General features: G+C 40.0%; 1 protein-coding gene across 3 annotated transcripts in view; it reads right to left on the bottom strand.

Annotated features, from left to right (window-relative positions):
* Nucleotides 1–21452, bottom strand: part of Cobll1 (cordon-bleu WH2 repeat protein like 1) — a 132875-nt gene extending 111423 nt beyond the window's left edge. For 2 of the 3 annotated variants that reach the window (XM_070021836.1, XM_070021839.1), the window contains exons 1-2: nt 21365–21452; nt 20557–20674 (exon numbers count right to left, since the gene is read on the bottom strand). In XM_070021836.1, the coding sequence (XP_069877937.1) occupies nt 20557–20674; nt 21365–21452 (206 nt within the window). Of the gene's footprint in view, nt 1–20556; nt 20822–21364 lie in introns of those variants that run through there. The other variant, XM_070021842.1, reaches the window with a different exon arrangement.

The raw sequence follows: 21452 nt of genomic DNA, 5'->3' as shown, positions 1-21452 counted from the left end.
TAGATTAGTTGAGTTTCTCCTGATTGTCATTTTATACAGATGTCACAAGTTTAAGGCAACAAATGTGACTATTACAGCCTAGTGAGTAAAGAATGACTGCCACTGTCAAACTGACAGCCCTGCCTTGTCCTGGCTGAGCCAGAGACCCTGGCAGCTCCGGACAGGAAAGGATCAGGCCAAAGCTAACAATTTCTTGCTGCCATAGCAATGATCCTCAGGCCTCCTGGGTTATAGAATATTCCCTTCAGGAATTTTCCCTTTGGCACCTCTCTACCCCCTTCAATCCAGTCCCTTTTGGTGAGGGTAGCATTCTCAAGACTTTACACTAAAACTCCCAGGAAAGGTAAGTCACTTGATACTAGAACTGACTAAGAGAAAGCAGTGCTAATTTGCTGGAGTTCAGTGAACCTCCTGGGTGAGTATGAGGAAGTACATATTTGAGTAGTAGCAATGCAAATGAATTTACAAATAACCATTTGATCTGTGAAACAATGAAGGCTCAATATTAATTTATATAAAGAAGCATCTTAACACTTTAAAATTTGCTACATGTAGAATCAAGACCTATGTAGAATGTAGTGTACTAGAAATGTTCATTACACTGTGCTGAAAAAGTCACAGCTTAAACAACCTGAAACCAAGGCTTCTCCTCTCCTGCCAGGTGCTAAAAGATGAGCCTGAAGTCATCCTAGAAAGTGTCAGGCATTAGGGATACTCTTATCAATATATGTTTATCAATATCTAAAGTCAGCTTCATTTTACAGCATTTGTGGTAAAGTATAATGATGCCTCAATTTCTTGTTTATGAGAGGTAAAAGATCTGCTTTTAAAGAAAATTCTCATCGGTATGTGATGATTAGGATGGTTCAAGTTCTCAGAGCAGAATAATGATGTTATTGAGAGTGACTATACAATAGAAAGTTTCAGTCAATGCTTTTCAGTCTTACAAAACCAAAGGAGATACCATTAGAATTACTCTCACCTTACAAAGGAGAAAGTGAAATCATCAAAAGAAAGGCATTTCTCACAATGCCAAGGGAAAGAAACAATTAGAATTACAACTTTATTCATGTAACTGTAACCCTTCTGTACAACATCTTTACAATAAAATAAAATTAAAAGAAAAAATGAATTGCAATCTCCTTGCTAGTGTAACTAACAAGAAACTAAAAGGGGCATTTTTCTCCTTCAGAAGGGAGAGGTTTTCATTAAGATCAACTATAGGAAGGGGATAAATTCCCTGATTGTCACTTGCTATTTTTCTTTTTCTTGGTTGCACTGAGACTTTAACTCTGGGCTTCATGATAACTAGGCAGCCATCTTACCACTTGGGTCATGCCTGGGTCCTTTAGTTTTCAATGTTTTCATTTGTTTGTCTGTTTATTTTTCAAGTAGGATCTGAGGCCTTTGCCAAGCCAGCCTCAAACCATAATCCTCTTACCTTCACTTCCCAAGTTGGTGAGATTACAGGGATATAACACCACAACCTCTGAGGATTTAGAAACCTTCAAGCCAACCCCTCCTCCACTTCCTGGGAGAGGCAAATGAGAACAAGGCATTCCTGTCCTTTCTTGAGGTTGAGTTAGATTGGCAACAATATTAGCATTATAATTAGGGCTGCTACCTACTAATGTTCATGATATTTAACATCTTAACAACCATAAGGAATGTCTGATGTATGCTGGTGTTATTACTAGCATTCTGTCTTATTGTCCTCTTTCCCATGGAGGAAATAAAGAGGCTGGAAGAGGAAGCAAAGTGGCTAGGCCAGTGAGTGACAGAGCAGAGATTCAGGTTCAGATTTTGTCTCCAAGCTCACTCATCAATAGCTGTCTGCCAAGTGCTGCCTGGCTTCTGGCTGGACCAGTTTTATGTGAAACCAAAGCCAATGTTGTTAAATGCCAGAGAGCCAAGGGTACTGGCTCATTGTACCAGGCAACTGTAAGGCAGGCTACAGAGTAAAATGAAGTATACCAGCTTACTTAATGTACTCTATAGAATGCTAGATTACCTGCCCAGATCTTATCATTTTCTGGAGGTATATTTTAAAGATGAATTTATGTTTAAAATTTCATCTTACTTTAGGATGATGTAAAATGCTAATTTGTTGCCAAAATATTCTTAGAAGGAAAAAATTAAATAGGCAAAATTGTTTCTACCATATATTTTACATCTTTTGAAAAAATGAAGAAAAGCAGGAGAAACAACATTCACACTGATTTTTCTTTACGAGATGTTTATTTGACAATTTAGTTTCTTTCTTGGTGGTTGCATTGTTAATGTTGTGCATACACACACACACACACACACACACACACACACACGGAGGGAGAGAGAGAGAAGCAGGGAGAGAAGCAGGGAGAGAGAAAGTCCTGCTTTAAATTAGCAAGGCTGTGGACAATTTAGACTTAACACTATTGACAGAAACAAAAATTATTATGCACCAATTAATCCAGCTAATAACCAATTATTTCACTTTAAAAAGCTATTATCTATTCTATAAGACAAAGATTTCTCTTCTATCACTATTCAAATAAAAATCTTTAGGCTTTAAGTGGTCCATACGCTCTACTCAATAACTAATTTCCTGCGATGGAGAAAGATTTTTTTCTCTCAACATGTAAGACAGAAACAGCATTATTCAGAATTTTCACTTATATTGTTAATAAAATGTATATTCTTTTCTTTTAGAAATACCAGTATGTACAGGTGGCTCACATCTATATCCTAACTACTCAAAAGGCTGAGATCTGAAGATAGATGATTCGAAGGTAGCACAGGCATGAAAGTGTTATTGCCAATTAACCATCAAAAAGGCAAAAGTGAGCCAGAGGCTGATGGCTCAGGCCTGTAATCCTAGCTACTCAGGAGGCTGAGATGTGAGGATTGAGGTTCAATGCCAGCCAAGGCAGGAAAGACCATGAGACTCATATCTCCAATAAACCACTAGAAAACCGGAAGTGGCGCTGTGGCTCAAACGGTTGAGCACTTGCCTTGAGCTGAAGAGCGCAGGGACAGTGCCCAAGCTCAGAGTTCAAGCCCCACGTCCAACCAAAAAAAAAAAAAAAAAGAAAAAGGCAAAGTGGAGCTGTGGCTCAAGTGTTGGAGCACTAGCTTTGAGCATAAAAACTCAGGGACAGTACCCAGGCCCTGAGTTCAAGCCTCAGGACCAGCACAAAAACAAACATGCAAAGACAGGGAACAGAATGTTAAAAGAGAATCTCAAAAAAAAAAAAAAAAAGAATGTAGCAATGCATTTTACATTGCCTTAAAAATTCATTGATTAATGTCTCCAAAATGAACATTAAATACTTAGTTCAATAATAGCATAATTGAGCTCCCACCACTTCAGTGGACCAGTAAATTCCCTTGCCTCTCTGCAGACGTGTTAGTCTGGTTCACAGAAATTCAATTTATGCTGATTTAATAACGGACCACTATGTCTCGGGTACATGCAGAAAGTTAATGTTGAAACTTGCACAAAAGACTCAGTCAAAATAATGTCAACTGCCTTTTAGATTTTACAATAGATTGTAAACTGCACAAAAGATGCTAAAATGACTACTTAGTATCAAGTATGTGTATATGAGGGGGCGGGGAGAAGGGGACACAGAAATAAGCCCAAACATCCCTAACAGGGGACTGGGGACTTGTTATATAAATTAGGATTCATTCCTACAATGATAGAGGTTTTGAAAATATAAGGTACTAAGATAAAGAAATGGAATAATTACCAAGCTGTAAAGCAATCGTGTATTGTGTAGAAAGCAACATATACATACTCATATTTGGTCATGACTATAAAGAGATACATTGTTCCATGAGTAGCCACCGACTACCTGTACAAGGCTCTTGTAAACTTGAGACATGGCTAATATGAATACAAAAATGATATTTTCATTTAATTTAATTAGAATTTCAAATCTGACTCAGTTAAAAACAGTATTTGTGTTTGGGTAGAATTGGTAAACTAAGTCTGGAGTACAGAATGCATGAGGTCCTGGGTTTAAATCCCCAGCAATACAGAAACAGTAATAATAAAGAAATATTAATGCTGATTTCTTCTGGTGAGAAAAATCTATGCGACATTCGGAATCAAAGGACTAGAAGGAGCTGCATTTTGTCATGTTTTTTTCCCTTTGGAAATTTGTGCCATTTGAATATATTTCCTATTAGAAAAATACTGAATAGTATTGGTATAATTATCAATTTAATTTTGGAAGAAAGTCCTCCTCCTACAATCATTACACATACTTTTAAAGGAGTTGTATATGGTCTTGGCAGAAAATATTTTCTAATAACCTAAAATCACATGGTGTTTCATGGGCAGGACCAGACCTACATTATGAACATGAAAGATCAAAGCTGTCAAATTTCAAGCTACTTGCTTAGTGGCAGCATGGTCTAGTATTAGTACAGTCACATTTTCTTTTTGTTGGGGGGGGGTCCAGACATGGGGCCTGAACTCTGGGCCTGGGTGCTGTCCCTCAGCTCTTCAGCTCAAGGCTAGCACTCTACCACTTGAGCCACAGCGCCACTCCAGCTTTTTTCTCTTTTTTTGCTTATGTGGTGCTGAGGAATCAAACCCAGGGCCTCAGGCATGCAAGGCAAGCACTCTACCACTGAGCCATCTTCCCAGCCCTACAGTCACATTTTCTTATACCAGAAGAAATTATTGCTTTTCATTTTTCCATTAACTGAGTATATTTTCAGTTTTGTATTTTTCTTTTTCATTCCTTTCATTCTATCTTTTGCTTCTCTTTGTGCTGCTACTACTGGAACTTGAACTCGTAGCTTCACATGCTCAGTCAAACTTTTTTCTGCTCAAGGCTGTTACTCTAACATTTCAGCCACACTTCTTTCATGTTGATTGTAGACAAGAGTTTCATAGATTTATTTCATAACTAGCCCTGCTAGCTTCCAACCTTGATTATCAGATCTCAGCCTGTGGAGTAACTAGGATGATAGAAATGAGTTCACCCAGCTCTATAAAAATGTGATTTCCCAGTCATCCACCAACCCCCCCACCAAAAAAAAAAAAATTCATAGCACAGCAGCAGTGGCTGATGCCTGCAATTCTAGCTACTCATTAGGCTGGGATCTGAGGAATGGTATTCAAAGACAGTTGGGGCAGGAAAGTACATGAAACTCTTATCTCCAATAAAACCATCAAAAAGCTAGAAGTGGTAATATGGCTCAAGTAGTAAAACACCAGCCTTTGGGGGGGGGGAAGCTAAGAGACAGTGCCCAGGTACTGAATTCAAGCCCCAGTATTCACACACACACACACACACACACACACATACACACACACACACGTATGTGTGTGTGTGTGTGTGTGTGTGTGAGAACAGAGAGACAAAGAGATAGGAAAAAAACCTAATTTGCTTTTTTCTGTATAGTACTGAAACAACATCATAAAACTCCAAAAGTGGAATCAAATATAACACACAACTGAATATAAATGTTCAAATGAATACACTGTTATCTCCTCAAAAATCCCCAAACCTTCCAATTTTATTTTAACATAAACATACATTTTATATGCTTTAAATTCACATCAATAAAAATTTCTAAGTAGCTGGTTTATTCTCTAAGACTAATGAAGTAAAAAGGCTTTCATTCTCAGCTCCTAAGCACTACCTTTTCTTATCTTCCTTGACCTTCTGTAAGAATGTTTGGTGTGGGCAGACTTCACTCTGAGGAGAGTGCCCCAGACACACAGAAGTAATGAGTACAAAGCCATCCACAATGGTTCAGCACCTGAGTGACAAGAAGACTAGGACAGGATGTTTACCTGTCACCAACACTGTTGTAGAATGAACACTATTGTGTAAAACAGAACAGTCCCTCTGATGAATGCACACATCACCTTAGAGAGCCTTTACCTATTAAAGTGGAATGATTAAGTGCCAGAACTTTAAAAAATTCCTCCTTGGTGGGAAATCTTTTCATTTTTCTTTTGTCAGTGTGGGGCTTGAACTCAGGGTTTGGGCACTCTCCCTGAGTTTTGGGCTCAAGGTTAGTGTTCTACCACTTTGAGCCACAGCTCCACTTCCATTTTTTTTTTTTGGGGGGGGGGTGATTAATTGGAGATAGGAGTCTTATTGACTTTTCTTCCCCAAAATAGCTTTGGACCATGATCCTTAGATATCAGCTTCCTAAGTAGCTAGGATTATAGGTGTGAGCCACCGGTGCCTGGTGGGAAATCTTTTGAAATACCCAGTAAAGATTGGTAAGTTCTAAATGAAGTCAAGATGGAATGAAAATATTTTCACTATATTTCTTACTACCTGCTTCCAAAGCTATATATACAGTTAGTACAGGGCATCATTTCTTAATGTCACAAAGTGATTCCTTTAATACCATTGATTGATTTACATTACTTTCATGTTCAAATGTCGGTGGTGTTACAGAACCTTGAGCTATCTAACCTGAGTTTTAAAGTAATTACAAAAACAATAAAATAGGGGCTGGGAAGGTGGCTCAGTGGTAGAGCGCTTGCCTTGCATGCCTGAGGCCCTGGGTTCCATTCCTCAGCACCACAGAAGCAAAAAAAGGAAAAAAGCTGGAGTGGCGCTGTGGCTCAAGTGGTAGAGTGCTAGCCTTGAGCTGAAGAGCTGAGGGACAGCGCCCAGGCCCAGAGTTCAGGCCCCATGACCGGACCCAAAAAAAAAAAAAAAAAACAATAAAATAAAAAGGTTCCAAATCTTTGACTTTCAAATCTCCCATTTATGTCAATTTTAACTTACGTTGTGCATTATGTAAAACAACATGCAAAGAGAATGAAAAAAGTTACCAAAAATCATTGCAAATATTCATTCAGTGCCTTATAGGACTTCCACTTGTTTGTACAATCTACTTAATGTTCTAAAATTGTCATATGAAAATGCAAATCCCTAAGTGTAACACTTCAAGCATGTGTATGGAAACTTGATTTAATTTTAAAACCTTAAAACTTTCTTAAATACATCCAAAGCTATTGTCTCATAACCATGAAACTGTGTTTGTGCTGAAAATAGACACATAGTCTTTGCAAAGCACAAACTTCAGGATTCCATCTTCTTAGCATCATAAGTCAATTTCCTATAGATTTCCACACATAGATAAGATCATAAACAGAAGGTGGGAGTCACTCCTGCATATTACTCCTGTGGAGTAATATTGTATTTTCAGGATGACATATGGTAAACTGGACTAAACGAAAGAGACATATATCCAGATAAAAACGTCCCAACTAAAATGCCAAGGGGGAAGTGAGTGCATTTGCTCTCTCAGATCACTTGAGTTAAATATTTTTATTCAAACAAAGTCACACCTCACTTTCCTAGAAAGAAATAACGTGTACAGGCAATAACCTATCACAATAAAACATCCTTTTTTAAGAGACAGGGAGACCTAAAAAGACTGGTACATAGAGGATCATCTCATAGAATTTAAAAGCTACTTTTCACCAGTTGACATTCTTCTCTGACACTCAGATTTGTTCTCTTGAAACAGGACAAATGTGAGAGATCAAACTGTTCTCCAGGGATGGAGAATACCACACCTGAGAATGAGCTGCCACAGGCCAGACACAGAGAGGCCATCCTATTCCATATGAGCTTCTCTCTCTAATTCTATTAAAGCAGTGAGACACCAAGTGGGAAGAGGCTTGAAAGAACAAAGGAGAGAGCAGGTTGCTCCTCCCTCTGACACCCCACTGTGTTATACCTACTCCTTCACCACAGAGAAGAAAATACACTAAATGGCTCCTATAGTTACCTTGACTATTGTTGACTCCATTGGCTAGAAACTAGGAGGCTGAGGATGGCAGTGTAATAATCATTTTCACATGTAGTAGCGCAATTTCCTGTTTTTCCACACATCTGAGCTGACACACAACTCCTACAGCTGGTCAAACTTTGGCTCCTGCTACCACTGCTCCCCTTGGGCTCATCAAATACTTCCCACTTCTACTTCTCTGGAAATGAGAGCATGTGTGCAAGTACACAGTGGCAGATTAGAGAGATGTCCTCAAGGACTGGGGTTAAACATGCTTGCAGCCGGGCACTAGTGGCTGTAATCCTAGCTACTCAGGAGGCTGAGATCTGAGGATTGTGGCAAAGCTAGTCTGGGCAGGAAAATCCATGAGACTCTTATCTCCAATTAATCACCACAAAACCGGAAGTGATGCTGTCGCTCAAGTGTTATAGCACTGACCTGGAGCTGAAGAGCTCAGGGACAACGCCCAGGCCCAGAGTTCAAGCCTTACCTTACAATTGAGGAGAAAGTAAAAGGAAAGTAAGAGAGAAAGGAAGAAAAGAAAGAAAGAAAGAAAGAAAGAAAAAAAGAAAGAAAGAAAGAAAGAAAGAAAGAAAGAAAGAAAGAAAGAAAGAAAGAAGAAGAAAGAAAGAAAGAAAGAAAGAAAGAAAGAAAGAAAGAAGGAAGGAAGGAAGGAAGGAAGGAAGGAAGGAAAGAAGGGAAGGAAGGAAGGAAGGGAGAAAGAGAGACAGAGAAAGAGAGAAAGAGAGAGTAAGAGAGAGAAAGAAAGAGAAAGAGAAAGAGAAAAAGAGAGAAAGAGAGGAAGGAAGGAAGGAAGGAAGGAAGGAAGGAAGGACGGAAGGAAGGAAGGAAGGAAGGGAGAAAGAAAGAGAGAGAGAGAAAGAGAGAGAAAGAAAGAAAGAGAAAGAGACAAAAAGAAAGAAAAAAAGAGAAAGGAAGAGAGAAAGGAAGAAAGGAAGGAAGGAAGGAAGGAAGGAAGGAAGGAGAGAGCGGGGAGGAAAGGAAGGAGGAAGGGGAAGGGGAAGGGAAAGGGGGAAATATAACTTGTAAGTAAGTTGTGTTGTTAGGACATAAAGCAAAATGGTATATTCAAATTTTACAAATATACCAGTGTACACCACGATTACTTGGTATTAATCTTTCAAGTTAAATCACACTGAGAATGTAGTAGTGGTTTCCCATTACACCATCATTATTATGACATTCTGATTTGTTTGGCATTTTGAACAAATTAAAGGGAAGCTACACACTACACCAAAAAAAAAAAAAAATATCGTTATCTTATAGGCACAACTACATTTTGAACACAAACTGTAACAATTTGGGTTCTTATTCAATAATATCTCAGAGACAAGCCTCTGAAACAGTTTGGCTAGTTTCTAAAATAAGGCATTTCAACTCTTTTAAACATGTCCAAAGGAATTTTCTGCAAATCTTCAAGAATCATAAAGCAGGAGCTATGTCCTATTCACCTATACTTTAAAAAAAATAACTGTACAGCTTTGATTTCAGTTAGGGAGCCCAGTAGAGAGCAAAGAATAAGGACAATAGGAAGAAAATTAAATTGGAGCACTCCAAAGGCACTCTGCTGACCAAGCATCATGGCTAAAAATTCAAAATCCTTCATGTGGCCTTATTTTTTTTTCTAGAAAATTGACCAAGATGTAGCTGACGCTTGTAATCATAGGTACTCAGAAGATGAGAAGCATCTCAGTATGAAGCCAGTTCAGGCAAGAAGTCAGCAAGATTTCATTTCAACAAACAAGCCAGATATACTGGTAGACACCTGTCACCCCAGCTATGTAAAAAACCATTAGTAGAAAGATCATGGCCTGAGGGAGGCCCTGAGAAAAAAAATTGTTGGGCCCTATCTGAAAAATAATCTACAATGAAAAAGACTAAAGTTGTAGGTCTAGTGGTAAGAGCAACTGCCTAGTAAGCACAAGGTCCACACATCAGTACAGCCAAAAGAAAACGAAAAAATTACACATTAAGTTCTATGGTGTATTGTGCTCTTTTTCCTATAAATTTCCTGACAGCATTCCTTGAACCATCTCCTTCAGTAGAAAACATTACCATGGAAAAACATAGAAGTACTAGCTCCTTGGGAGGCTGAGAGCTGAGAATGCCATTTCAAAGCCAGCCAGAGTAACAAAGGCTACCTAACTCTTATCTCTAACCATTGGAGAGCCAGAAGTGGAGCTGTGGCTCAAGTGGTAAAGAACTTGTCTTGAGCAAAAAAAGCTCAAGGGCAGCAATAAGGCCCTGAGTTCAAGGCCCAAGAATAGAACCAATAAAAATAATCAAATGCCTTCCTGCCTATAAGCCATGGCAATTTTGATTTCTGTAAAAAAGATTCATAATTACATTTATTTAAAATGTATTAAATGGGCTGGGAAGGGCTCAGTGGTAGAGTGCTTGACTTGCATGCATGAGGCCCTAGGTTTGATTCCTTAGCACCACATAAGAAGAAAAAGCTGGAAGTGGCACTGTCACTAGCCTTGAGCTGAAGAGCTGAGGGACAGCACCCAGGCTCAGAGTTCAGGCCCCACAACCGACTAAATAAATAAATAAAATGTATTAAATGTATTAAAAATCTACAAAGTAGAACTAAGATTCCCAACTTTTTACAGGTTGGGTCCACACACTTTCTTTCACTTTTCTTCCCTTTACATTTTTTTCTTGTTGGAATAGTGGTATGACCACGCAATTAATGCACAACAAAACACTTCATAATTTGAGTCGGCAGTGTATTTTAAAGTGCATAAACATTTCCAAAATATTTAAATTTATAAATAATACTAGCTATATAAAGTCTACGCAAAGCTAAAACTAACATCCCTAGCTCACATTTTCTGAAGACTATAGCCAGTTCCTCAAGAATCTCCTCCCAGGAACTCATTCCTCAGATATGAAGCTTGTGTTGAAAACTGGGGACCTTTGGCCTTTTATAAATAGACATGGGAAACTTTATTCTCCCATACTTTTAGTTTGTTTTTACTATAACAGATGGAGAAAAAATCTAGCAAGCAAAGTCATAAAAATTCATCTATCATGTCAGTGATGTCAAGCTTAAAGACATGAAGTATCTCTCAAAATTACATGCTGGACATTATAAAGACTGTTTGACTTAACTCTTAAAATAGTATAGAGTCAAAATACAAGGTAGGAATTCCTTCCTCCTTTGGCCAATTTCTTTCTAAGCACATTTATATATTTTGTATATATTTATATATCAGATCAGTCTCTTACCAGTCATGTTTTATGGATGTTTCTCCAGATTCCCTTTAGATTCCATTATTGTAAATGGCAAAATTCAAAAAATATTGCCAGTGTGCTAAATTTAGTCTTCACTTGAAAATTAATGACTTTACCATTCTGTAAAATCTCTTGGAAGATGTAGTTTTAGATCATGCAAACAAATGCAAACAACTTAGTTCCAATGGATATTTAAGTCTGATAGTTTATAAGTCTTCTGTAATAAAAATATATTATATAAAATCACTATTCATTTATTTATTTTAATGTTTCTTAAAGTTAGAGAGTCAGAGAGTCAGAGAGTCAGAGAACAAATAACTTTTAGCCTTGCAAGTCACATAGTCTTCATTTGGACTACCCAATTATAATGGGGAAGCAACTATAGACAGCATACAAAGGCAGTGGTGTGACTGTTGGGTGTAATTAACATCTTTACAAACACAGGTGAAAGATAATATTATCCAGAATAATTAATATCCAGATAATTAGTATCCAGAATAAAGAATATCTAAAATTCAACAAAAACAACTCAACAGATAAAAAATGGTACAAGGAACTTGAACAGACAAATCCCCAAAGAAAATACAAATCACCAAATAAAGATATGTAAATCAATAATCATTAGGGACCCACCAGTCAAACCCGGGATGAGAGACTACCTCACACCCAGTGGAATGACTTCTGTAGGGCAGAATACAAGAAAGTAGCAGTTGGAAAAGGTATGGAAAAACAGGAACCCTTATATGCTGTTGGTGGGAACAGAAAATGACACAGTCACTGTGGAAATATGGAAGTTTCTCAAAATATAAAAGTAGAGCTAGGAATAGTGGCACAGACCTCTAATTCCACAACTCAGGCAACTAAGCCAAGAAGTTCTTGAGTTTGAGCCCAGCCAGCCTGAACTACACAGAGATACACTATCTCAAAATAAATAAATAAGATATTCTAATTTTACTTCCAACTAACCCCCTCTAAATTGAAAGAATGGTCTTCAAAAGATAAGTATATACTTGTAGAAATAATATTCATAATAACTCAAATGTACACATAACACAAATATCCACTGATGGATGAATCAGTAAGAAAAGTATTATCCATAAATAAAAGAATGTAAATCAGCAATAAAAAGGGAGCAAAATCAGTCAGGTATCATGACACAGGCCTGTCATCCCAGAACTTGAGAAGCTGAGATATGAGATCTCCAGTTCAAGGCTTCTCTGGGTTATATAAGGAGACCCTGTCTCAAAGTTGGGAAGAAAAGCAAAAAAGGAGCAAGACACTAATACATATCCAACAGGGATAAACAATGAAGGCATTATGCCACATGAAATAGGCCAGTCCAAATTAAAAACAACACACACACACACACACACACACACACAACTATGATTCTACTTATATGAGATACCTAGAATTGTCAACATCCTAGAAAGTAGAGTAACAGTGGTTACAGAGTCAGGGAAGGAGGGGAAAAAGGAAGCTTTCTTTCAATGTGCAGAGAGCTTCACTTCTGCTGGATGAGAAAATAAATGGAGTTACATGATGATGGCTGAACAATAATATGAATATGCTTAATTCTACTAAACCACACCCTTCAAAACAGTTATGACAGTACATTTTATGTTATGAGTGTTTACTACAATTTAAAAAATGGAAGGCAGGCAACTATTATAGGCTCATGCCTGTAATCCTCAATACTCAAGCAGCTGAGACCTGAGGATCACATTTCCAAGCCAGCCCTAGCAGGAAAGTCTATGAGACTCTTATTATCTCCAACAAACTATTCAGAAAAACCTGGAAGTGGCACTGTGGCTCAATTGGTAGAATGCTAGCCTTAAGCAGAAACAGTCTCGGAGACAGCACCCAGGCACTGAGTTCAAGCCCCAGGACCATAAGTAAATAAATAAATAGATAAATAAACAAACAAACAAATGGTAAATCCCAGTATCAGTAGCTCACGTATGTAATCCTAGCTACTCAGGAGGCTGAGATCTGAGGATTGTAGTTCAAAGCCAGCCCATGTAGGAAAGTCTATGACTCTTTTAACTCCAATTAACCAGTAAAAAAGCTGGAAGTAGATCTGTGACTCAAGTTGTAGAATGCCAATCTTTTGTGAAAGTCTAAAGTAGAGTGTCCAGGCCCTAAATTCAAGCTCCCAGGATCAACACACTCATACACATATAAAAGAGAAAAATAACATGCAGGGGATAAGGCATTTTAACCAGAGGCTCAAAACTATGCCAGTTTGCTAACAGATGAGTTAGAGTATTGCATAAATTCTAAGCATAAATATAATATTGAGATAGCATCAAAGTACTGTTTCTAGTTAACATCATGTTTCCTTTATTTTCCGCAGATACTTTCTTTCGTAAAGTTCTAAAAAAAAATGGGAGTAAATGACCAAGTACCTAAAAATAATTATTGCACATAAATAGGAGTCATGCATTTTTGACATATTAACTAAATGAAAAAAGTCTTAGGAATACGAAGGCTGGCATTACTTCATAAATATACCTGGCATTTCAATAGAAAGACAAGGTCATAGAACTGTTATTCAGTTTCCTTTTAATTCACTCAGAGGAAATTAGGCTTTGAAGGAGAAGTCTAGCATTGTTTGACTAAACAATTTCATTTTCCCTATTAGGTAATAAAGAATTCAACTTTTGAAATTATGATACAAGTAAATTGAATAATTATCTAGCAGCAAAAATAATAGCAGACTGTCATGACAAAAGAAGGCTACCAATTTACGTTTATAGGCATAATTTATTATGAGCAATGTCTTTAATTTGCTCAGTATACTAAGAGCTTGAAGACAGCTCAACTCACACCTCATTAAGTAGACAAGTTTTATGTTCTCTTCTAAAAAATACAAACATAACTTTATAAAATATGATAATGCACTTGTGTACCGTTTTAAGTTTTTTTAATTTTTTTGAGATAGAGTCTGTTTACATAGCCAGGCTAGCCTCTAAATCATGTTGCTCCTACCTCAGCCTTCCTTCCCCAGTGAACGGTAAAATTAGACCTGTGTCACCATGAAAACTTACAAAGCTTTAAATTGTAAGCTATTCCAAACTAGAAAGGTAAGAGAAAAACGGAAAGAATTACTTTGGAGAGTCACCATAAAATAGATATGACAAGAAATTTCCAAATTGTAAGTAAATAATAACATCTCCAAAGCATGCTTGTAATCTTAGCATTCAGGAGGGTCAAAACACTAAAACTTAACAGACCTAGTTAGCCATTTAATGTAGGAATTAGAAACTTTTTAGTCAAAAGAGATTGCTGGAAATGAGCACTGCCATTTTCAGGAGAGCTGCCATCTTGAAAGAAGCTATTTTATTACACCACATCCTGTTGCAATACTTTCTTTTCTAGGGGAGGCCTGGCCTCAAACAGTAGAATTCCAGCTGAGTAAGAATTATTTCTTCTGAGAAGTTCCTGATTTGCCAGGTGTCCTGGTTGATTGCTTGGATAAACTTTTAACCCCTTTCAAACTAGGCAATCACAAAAGATTGTGAACCAAAATTCTGACTAATCAGAACTAGATAGGAATAAAATCTGGGTGGACTGCCTGCCCCATGTGTTCACTTACTTGGTTTCTGACAGCAGCCTACCCTTCTGCAGAAGTAAAATCTTGCATTACCAAGTTCCTTTTGAGTTAATGTTCTTATTTCTATGTGACAATCCAACATCCCAAGACATTTCCAAAATTAGTATAATCCATAGTAGCAAATATATGGCTAGAGATGAAGCACATAGAGTTGAGATCTGAGCTAGAGTTCTGTGAACTAAATGTATGCATTCAGCTCTCTGAACCTCAGTTTCAGCACTATAAAATGAAGCAAATATATTTCCTCAGAAAAGATAATGGCAAATTTTCTAAAAAGAGTAATACAATGAAGAGCATACATGGAATCTTAAGACAAAATAATGTTGAGGTCCCTAAAATTGAAGACTAACAGTCTTCATCGCATATGAAGCATCATTTCCATCTCAGCTGCTGATTGCCAACAGTTCAATAGCTCTGAAGCATAGTAGTGTATTAAAAGCACTTGATTGGCACTGTAAGCTAGTGATGCCTTGTCTCAGGCTATTCAGTTTAACAAAAATGAGTAGGTGTTAGAGTAGAGGATTAAGGATCCCCAGGTGATTGTTATGTTGAAACCTATGCAAAGTATCCAATAAAACAGCCTGGCACTGATGGCTCAGGCCTGTAATCCTAGCTTCTCAGGAGGCTGAGATCTGAGGATTATGTTTAGAAGCCCATACAGGCAACAAAGTCTATGAGACATCTCCAATTAACTACTAAAAAGTTGGAAGTGGCACTGTGACTGAAGTGGTAAGTGCTATCCTTGACAAAAAAGCTTATGGACAGTGCCCAGGCTCTGAGTTCAAGCCACATGACCAGCACACAAAAAGAAAATTGCTAACAAGGACTCACTTTATATGAAGCTTTAGAAACAATAAAGCACCCACATAAAGGCATAAGAAGGCAGCTGCAAGATCTTTTCTTAACTTGTCTTAAGCCTTCAATTAATGCCATTGCTCCAAGCTGTAAAATTACATTGAGCTTTGTTATTTTCCTGGATCACTATAGATTTGTTCCACAATCAAAACACTAAGATCCTGAAAGCAAGGTCAACTAAGCTTTTGACATTTACATTTAATCTGTCAAAAAAAAAGGGTATCTGGGAAAGTAAAGTACCCAAGGACTACCACATAGTTCTAATGATAAAGTACTCAAGGTCAGCAATCATTTTGCCCTCTCTAGGTAATTAATGCCCTATTACTAAATACAGTACTAATAGAACTGGGACAACTTTACTACAGTAGACTTAGTGCCTTCTTATCCATAAGGAATACAGCCCAAGACCCCTAGTGAAACCTTAAGGTATGGAACACTGTATGTTTTGCTATACACTCATACCTAAAATAAAGTTTAATTTATAATTTATACACAGTCAATGACTAGCAACAATGGCTAATCAAATAGAATATACCATAACAAAAGCTATATGATTTCTCAATGTGTCTTTCAAAATTCTTTGCACTTTCAATGCAAGCAAGTACTTTATGGTTTCTTTTTTGGTATATGTGAATGCTGGCATCATGACTCTTTGGAGCCATTATTATGTAACTTAAGTGTTTCTTACACCCAGATCTGTACAATATTGAGTCAGTGATCTGATAATGAAGATGACTAGTAAGTGACTGATGAGTAAGTTGCATTATACATCATGATATACTGGACAAAGGGAGGATTTTCACACCTTATACTCTGGTTTCTCTTCAGATCGCATAAATCTTTCGCCTTTTAAACTGGATGGGACAGGATGGATAGAATGTATCAGGATAGCCTTGAGATTTCATCATGCTACTCAGAATGGGTTAGAATTTAACATTTACAAACTTTATTTCTGGAATGTTTCCTCTAGTATTTTCATGCCACTGTTGGCCACAAGTAACTGAAACGGCAGTGAAACTTCTGATACAAAGGCTCTACTGACATTAGATAATCTACGCTAGAAAAGGAAATCACTTCTGCCTATCATTTTCAACTACAAAGCTTTACAACTACCACTGCCTCAATAGTGTTGCGGTCTCCTAAACAAGAACCACAAACCAACCTGCCTCGTACTTCAACTGCATAGGAAGAAATATGAATTACACAGGATTTCTTTTCAGGAAATTCACAATCCTTCTGCCTCTGTTTACTAAACTAGATTACAAGCATGTACCACCAAGTCATCAGAAAATTATTTTGATCAGTTAAACTTAATAGAGTTTAGTTAAGTAAAACCAAGGATTTGAGAACTGAGCAGGTTTAGAAAACTCTAGCCACTAATATAACAGTTACAGAACAACACATAAGAAGCAACAAAACAATTAGGTTGATTACAGCTTAATCTACCAAGAAACTGGCTACAGCCTAATTAGTTGATTGTCTACAGATTTATCAGAAGGTGTCAGGACCTTCTCAGTTATTGTGGTTGAATTGTATATTGGTATGGTCTGTGGGACCCAAAACAGAAGCTGGTCTAAATCCATGGCACCTCACCATTCTATTAACAACATAAACACATCTTCCTGAAGATGGAAGGCAAAAGACAGTGAATTCAAGGCTAGCCTGGGATACATAGCAGGACTTTGACCTCCAGCAGGTTTTCCCAGGCAAAAATAAAAAATCTTTAATAACAAACAAAACTGAAACTATGACAATTCAATGGCTTTTGAAGTCTAACCTCAGCCTCATTTCAAATGCCAACAACCAAGCCTGTGAAATTCACAACAAATACACAATGGATACTGTTGCATGATGTTTAAAAAAAAAAAAAAGGAACTAATTCTAGATAGTGAAGGACTTAGGCAGAAAACTTGACACCCAGATAAAAGCCCCTGGAGGTGACTACGAGATGAGACTTCTTGAGGACTTTGGCAGCTACAATAAATGGCACTAACTGTATTTACTGATACGAAAGCAACCACAACTTCTGTGTAGTGAGGCCTTACTAAAAAGTAAGCCAACACCATCTATCCTAGGTAACTCACAGGAACTTTCAGAGAGAAAGGCATGATGCTAAATGAGTAAAATGTGTGAATGAACTGCAATCATTTTAACAAATCATCCTATCCAGATTATAATTCTTATTTGGAATGCTTTAAAGAAAAAGCAGCAGCTGAGAGGCCAAAATAATTACTCATCCTAAAATAGTGGCTTTTCCCCATATGATAATTTGCAACAGAAACAATGCAAGTAGGATGGAGGGTATGAACTAATTTTAATTAAAATATATATGTAAAAAGAGAGTACTAAACGATCTTAGTTTGCGTTGCTAAAAACAATACTTGAGACCTGGTATATCACAAAGAGGTTTACCTAGCTCACTTATATAGGCCTACCACAGAGATATCTGTCTGTCCTCTAGTGAGGGCTACATGGTGGCATCATCTTATGGTCAATTAACATTATGGCTAAAGCATATGAGAAATGGACATAAAAGGTCAAGCAAGGAAGGTCATGCTCATCCTTTGCAAGTATGCACTCTTGTCTATCACCAACCCAGCTTCCCACTAGGGAAGCAAGCATTAATCCCTTTTATGGACCTAATCACCTAGTAAAGGAATCACATCCAACTATCAAAGATTCATACCGAGGCACATAAAGCTTTGGAAAACAAACCAGAGCCCAGAATTAATGATTCAACACAAGTGATCTTTTTTTTCTTTTTTTTGGCTGGTCGTGGGGCCTGAACTCTGGGCCTGGGCGCTGTCCCTCAGCTCTTCAGCTCAAGGCTAGCACTCTACCACTCGAACCACAGCACCACTTCCGGCTTTTTCTGCTTATGTGGTGCTAAGGAATTGAACCCAGGACCTCATGCATGCAAGGCAAGCACTCTACCACTGAGCCACCTTCCCAGCCACAAGTGATTTTTTAATGTGGATTTTTAAGAGCTGCCCTGCCCCACTGAAAAGGCAAAAGATTATAATTAGTTTGAGGCCAGCTAGGACCAAACTTTTGAGACAAACTTGTCTCAAAACAAATACACTTTTATATCATACCATGGTCAAGAAAACAGAAAAAGGAAAGAGAGAAAACAAGAGAAAAAGGAAGGAAGGAAGGAAGGAAGGAAGGAAGGAAGGAAGGAAGGAAGAAAGGAAGGAAGGAAGGAAGGAAGAAATTAAAGCCATAGTTTCCTTTAGATTTTACAACTAACTTGTACTGGGATTTCACAAAAGTATCTCTCATCTTTACATTCTCATCTGTAAAATGTGAAGTTATACTAAATTTCTTTAAAATGACCAGCTATGACTAATATAAACCTTTGAAAATTACAGAGGACAGGGGACTTCTTTTGAATAGTAACATGCAAAGATGAAAACTAAACTAGGCCTTACTGGCTGTTAGAATTATGAGTCATGATATAATTAGTTTTATAGTAAGAAATTTACCTCCAAAACCTAACAATTATAACACATTAAGATCACTCCCAGTCATCTCACAAATACTCTTATCTAGGATAAATCTTTACACCACGTATGCCTCTTTAACATTCCAAGTTTTAAAAGAAAACACTGAACCTTCAACAAACATGATCACACCTATACGAATGTGTGAGGTCTTCACTTTTATCCAGTCTATCCATGTGTTCTGTAATCATAGCTCCTAATTCAGCGTGTTTCTTTAATCATAGATCCTAACGTGGGAGTTTATGGAACTGAGTATCTAAATACTGAAAAAGCTGAGGAAAAAAACAAAAACAAAAACAAGAGGAACAAGGTCAATACCAACAGCACCACTTAAAGGAAGGTGTGGGGGGGGGGGACAGAAACAGGAACACGAAGACAGCAATCTGGAGAAAAATGAAAGAATGTTCCCCCCCTTTGCAAGCATTACACTAAACCTCATTTTTAGATTAGTCATGCTGCTCTGAGACTTTTCCACGCTTCCTCCAGACAGCTGCCAATGTTCGCATGGCCTCCAATGAATAAGCATGCTGTGGCTTGGTTCAAAGGAAACGTCTGTCATGTTCCAGGGAAAAATGACTTCTTCACTGTTCAATAAGGAAAAGGTTACAACTCTTATTCACTAGACACAAAGTCAACTTTTCCTTAACATTTCTACTTCTGGGATGTTCATGTACTCCTCAGAGCAGTTCTGCATCCAAATTAAGAATGAAAGAAAATGGGGGGAGGGGGGAAGAGTTACACGACAGCCATGGGACCTCTTACTTCGGGAGCACAGAGGTTGCACCTGAACTATTCTCCCGGACCCAAGTCATCCCTTGCAGAACTACCTGTACTCATTGCTATTTACCCAAACGCTTAGCAGGGTGACTGATTAGCATAGCTGGCAAGAAGGTATACTTCATTTAATATTAACTTACCACGTGACGGGCCCCTTCCTCTCCAAACTCCCTCAAACACCAGAGGATAAAAAAGAAAAGTACGGTGGTGTGCAATCCCGACTTTGCGCTGGGATTTGGCATCAGCAATTGGCCATACACACACACACACACACAATCACAGGTGAGCACTGGGCCAGCTCCCGGAACTGTCATGCGGGCTGACAGCTGGCGCGTCCCGCAGCCCTCTGCCCACTTCCAGAAAGCCCCCTCCCTATGGTCACCTTCACCTTGCTGGCCTGCCTGGGGCCTCAGTCCTTGGCCAAGAAAACTATTTTTAATCCCTTCTCAGTGTTCACTAACAGGTATCGTCCCCCAACAAGGGGCCCTTTGTTGCAAATTTCGTTCCCGGACTCCTCTCCCAATTCTTGGCATTCAGCTGGCCGTCGTCAACCCAAGGCAGCCCCAGTGGGAAAGCGATCAAAATTCACCCGAACCTCCTCCTCCCCCCTCCACCCACCCCGAGAGGCCTCCCCGGCCGCGTGGAGGACGCGCCACAGGGAGTCAGGCCGCCGACGGGGCAGGGAGGAGGTAGCCAGGTAAAGCGGCCGCGGCCTCCCTGCCCGCAGCCTCCCTGCCCTGGGCCTCCCCAGCGAGCGGCGGCGGCGCAGCGCAGCGGGCTTACCCTGGTGCGGCGGCGAGCGGCGTGGGCACCGAGGGGGCGTCGTGCGCGCGGGCAGATTGGCCGTCCATCGCCCTGCGGGGCGCTGCGCGGGCTCCAGCTCTGAGTCGGCGCGTCACTGCTGGGGTGGGAGAGGCCGGCCGGTCAGGGCGGGACGCGCGCCTTCCCAGGCCCGACAGGGGCTGGACGCGCGTCAAGAGTCCGCCCGACCCACTTCGGCCCCGAGCGGGCCCGCCCTCCCGGGGTGCGCCTCCACCTGCGGGGCCGGGCGGGATGGCCACAGGTTCTCCCCCGGCCGCGGCGGGAGGCGGCGCTGCAGGCCCCCGCCCCGGGGAGAGGGGAGGGTCTTGGGGGAGCCATTTGGCGCCTGTCGGGGAGGGACCGGCGAAGCCCGGACTCGAAGAGGAGGAGGAAGAGGAGAAGGAGGAGCGCGGCTAGGCGCACCAGAGACCCGCCGCCACGCCGGCTACGCAGCCCCGGCTCCTCCGGCCGAGTTTACACCAGCAAAACGCCCTGGGAAAACTTTTCCCAAAGACAAGTTGGGAAGGCGAATCTCGCTTTTCCGAGTGGCTCTCCCACTCTCCCCACCGGCCCCGGCCGCGACCCGCTGGCCTCTCCGGGATTTGAACGGAGGGGAAAGCGGCCGCCTCTCCTCACCCAGGCTCGGCCCGGCGCGGGCGGGAGCGGGGCAGAGCCAGCGCCGCCTCCCGGGGCCCGCGGGCGGGAAAGCCGGGCGCCGCGGGGCCTCTCCCCCACCCCGAGCCCGCTCGCTCGTTGGCTGGATCACTCCCCAACTCGCTCCCTCACTCACCCTGCCCCATGTCCCTGCCCGGAGCCCGGCAACTCGCAGCCGCCTCCACCGCCAGCCCGCCCAGAAGTGAGCTCGAGGTGGGCGGCAT

The sequence above is a fragment of the Dipodomys merriami genome, unplaced genomic scaffold (assembly GCF_024711535.1).
Source record: "Dipodomys merriami isolate MVZ:Mamm:240054 unplaced genomic scaffold, mDipMer1.0.p SCAF_1, whole genome shotgun sequence".
In the NCBI taxonomy this organism is placed as follows: domain Eukaryota; kingdom Metazoa; phylum Chordata; class Mammalia; order Rodentia; family Heteromyidae; genus Dipodomys; species Dipodomys merriami.
This window is presented reverse-complemented; position numbering and strand designations above follow the sequence as displayed.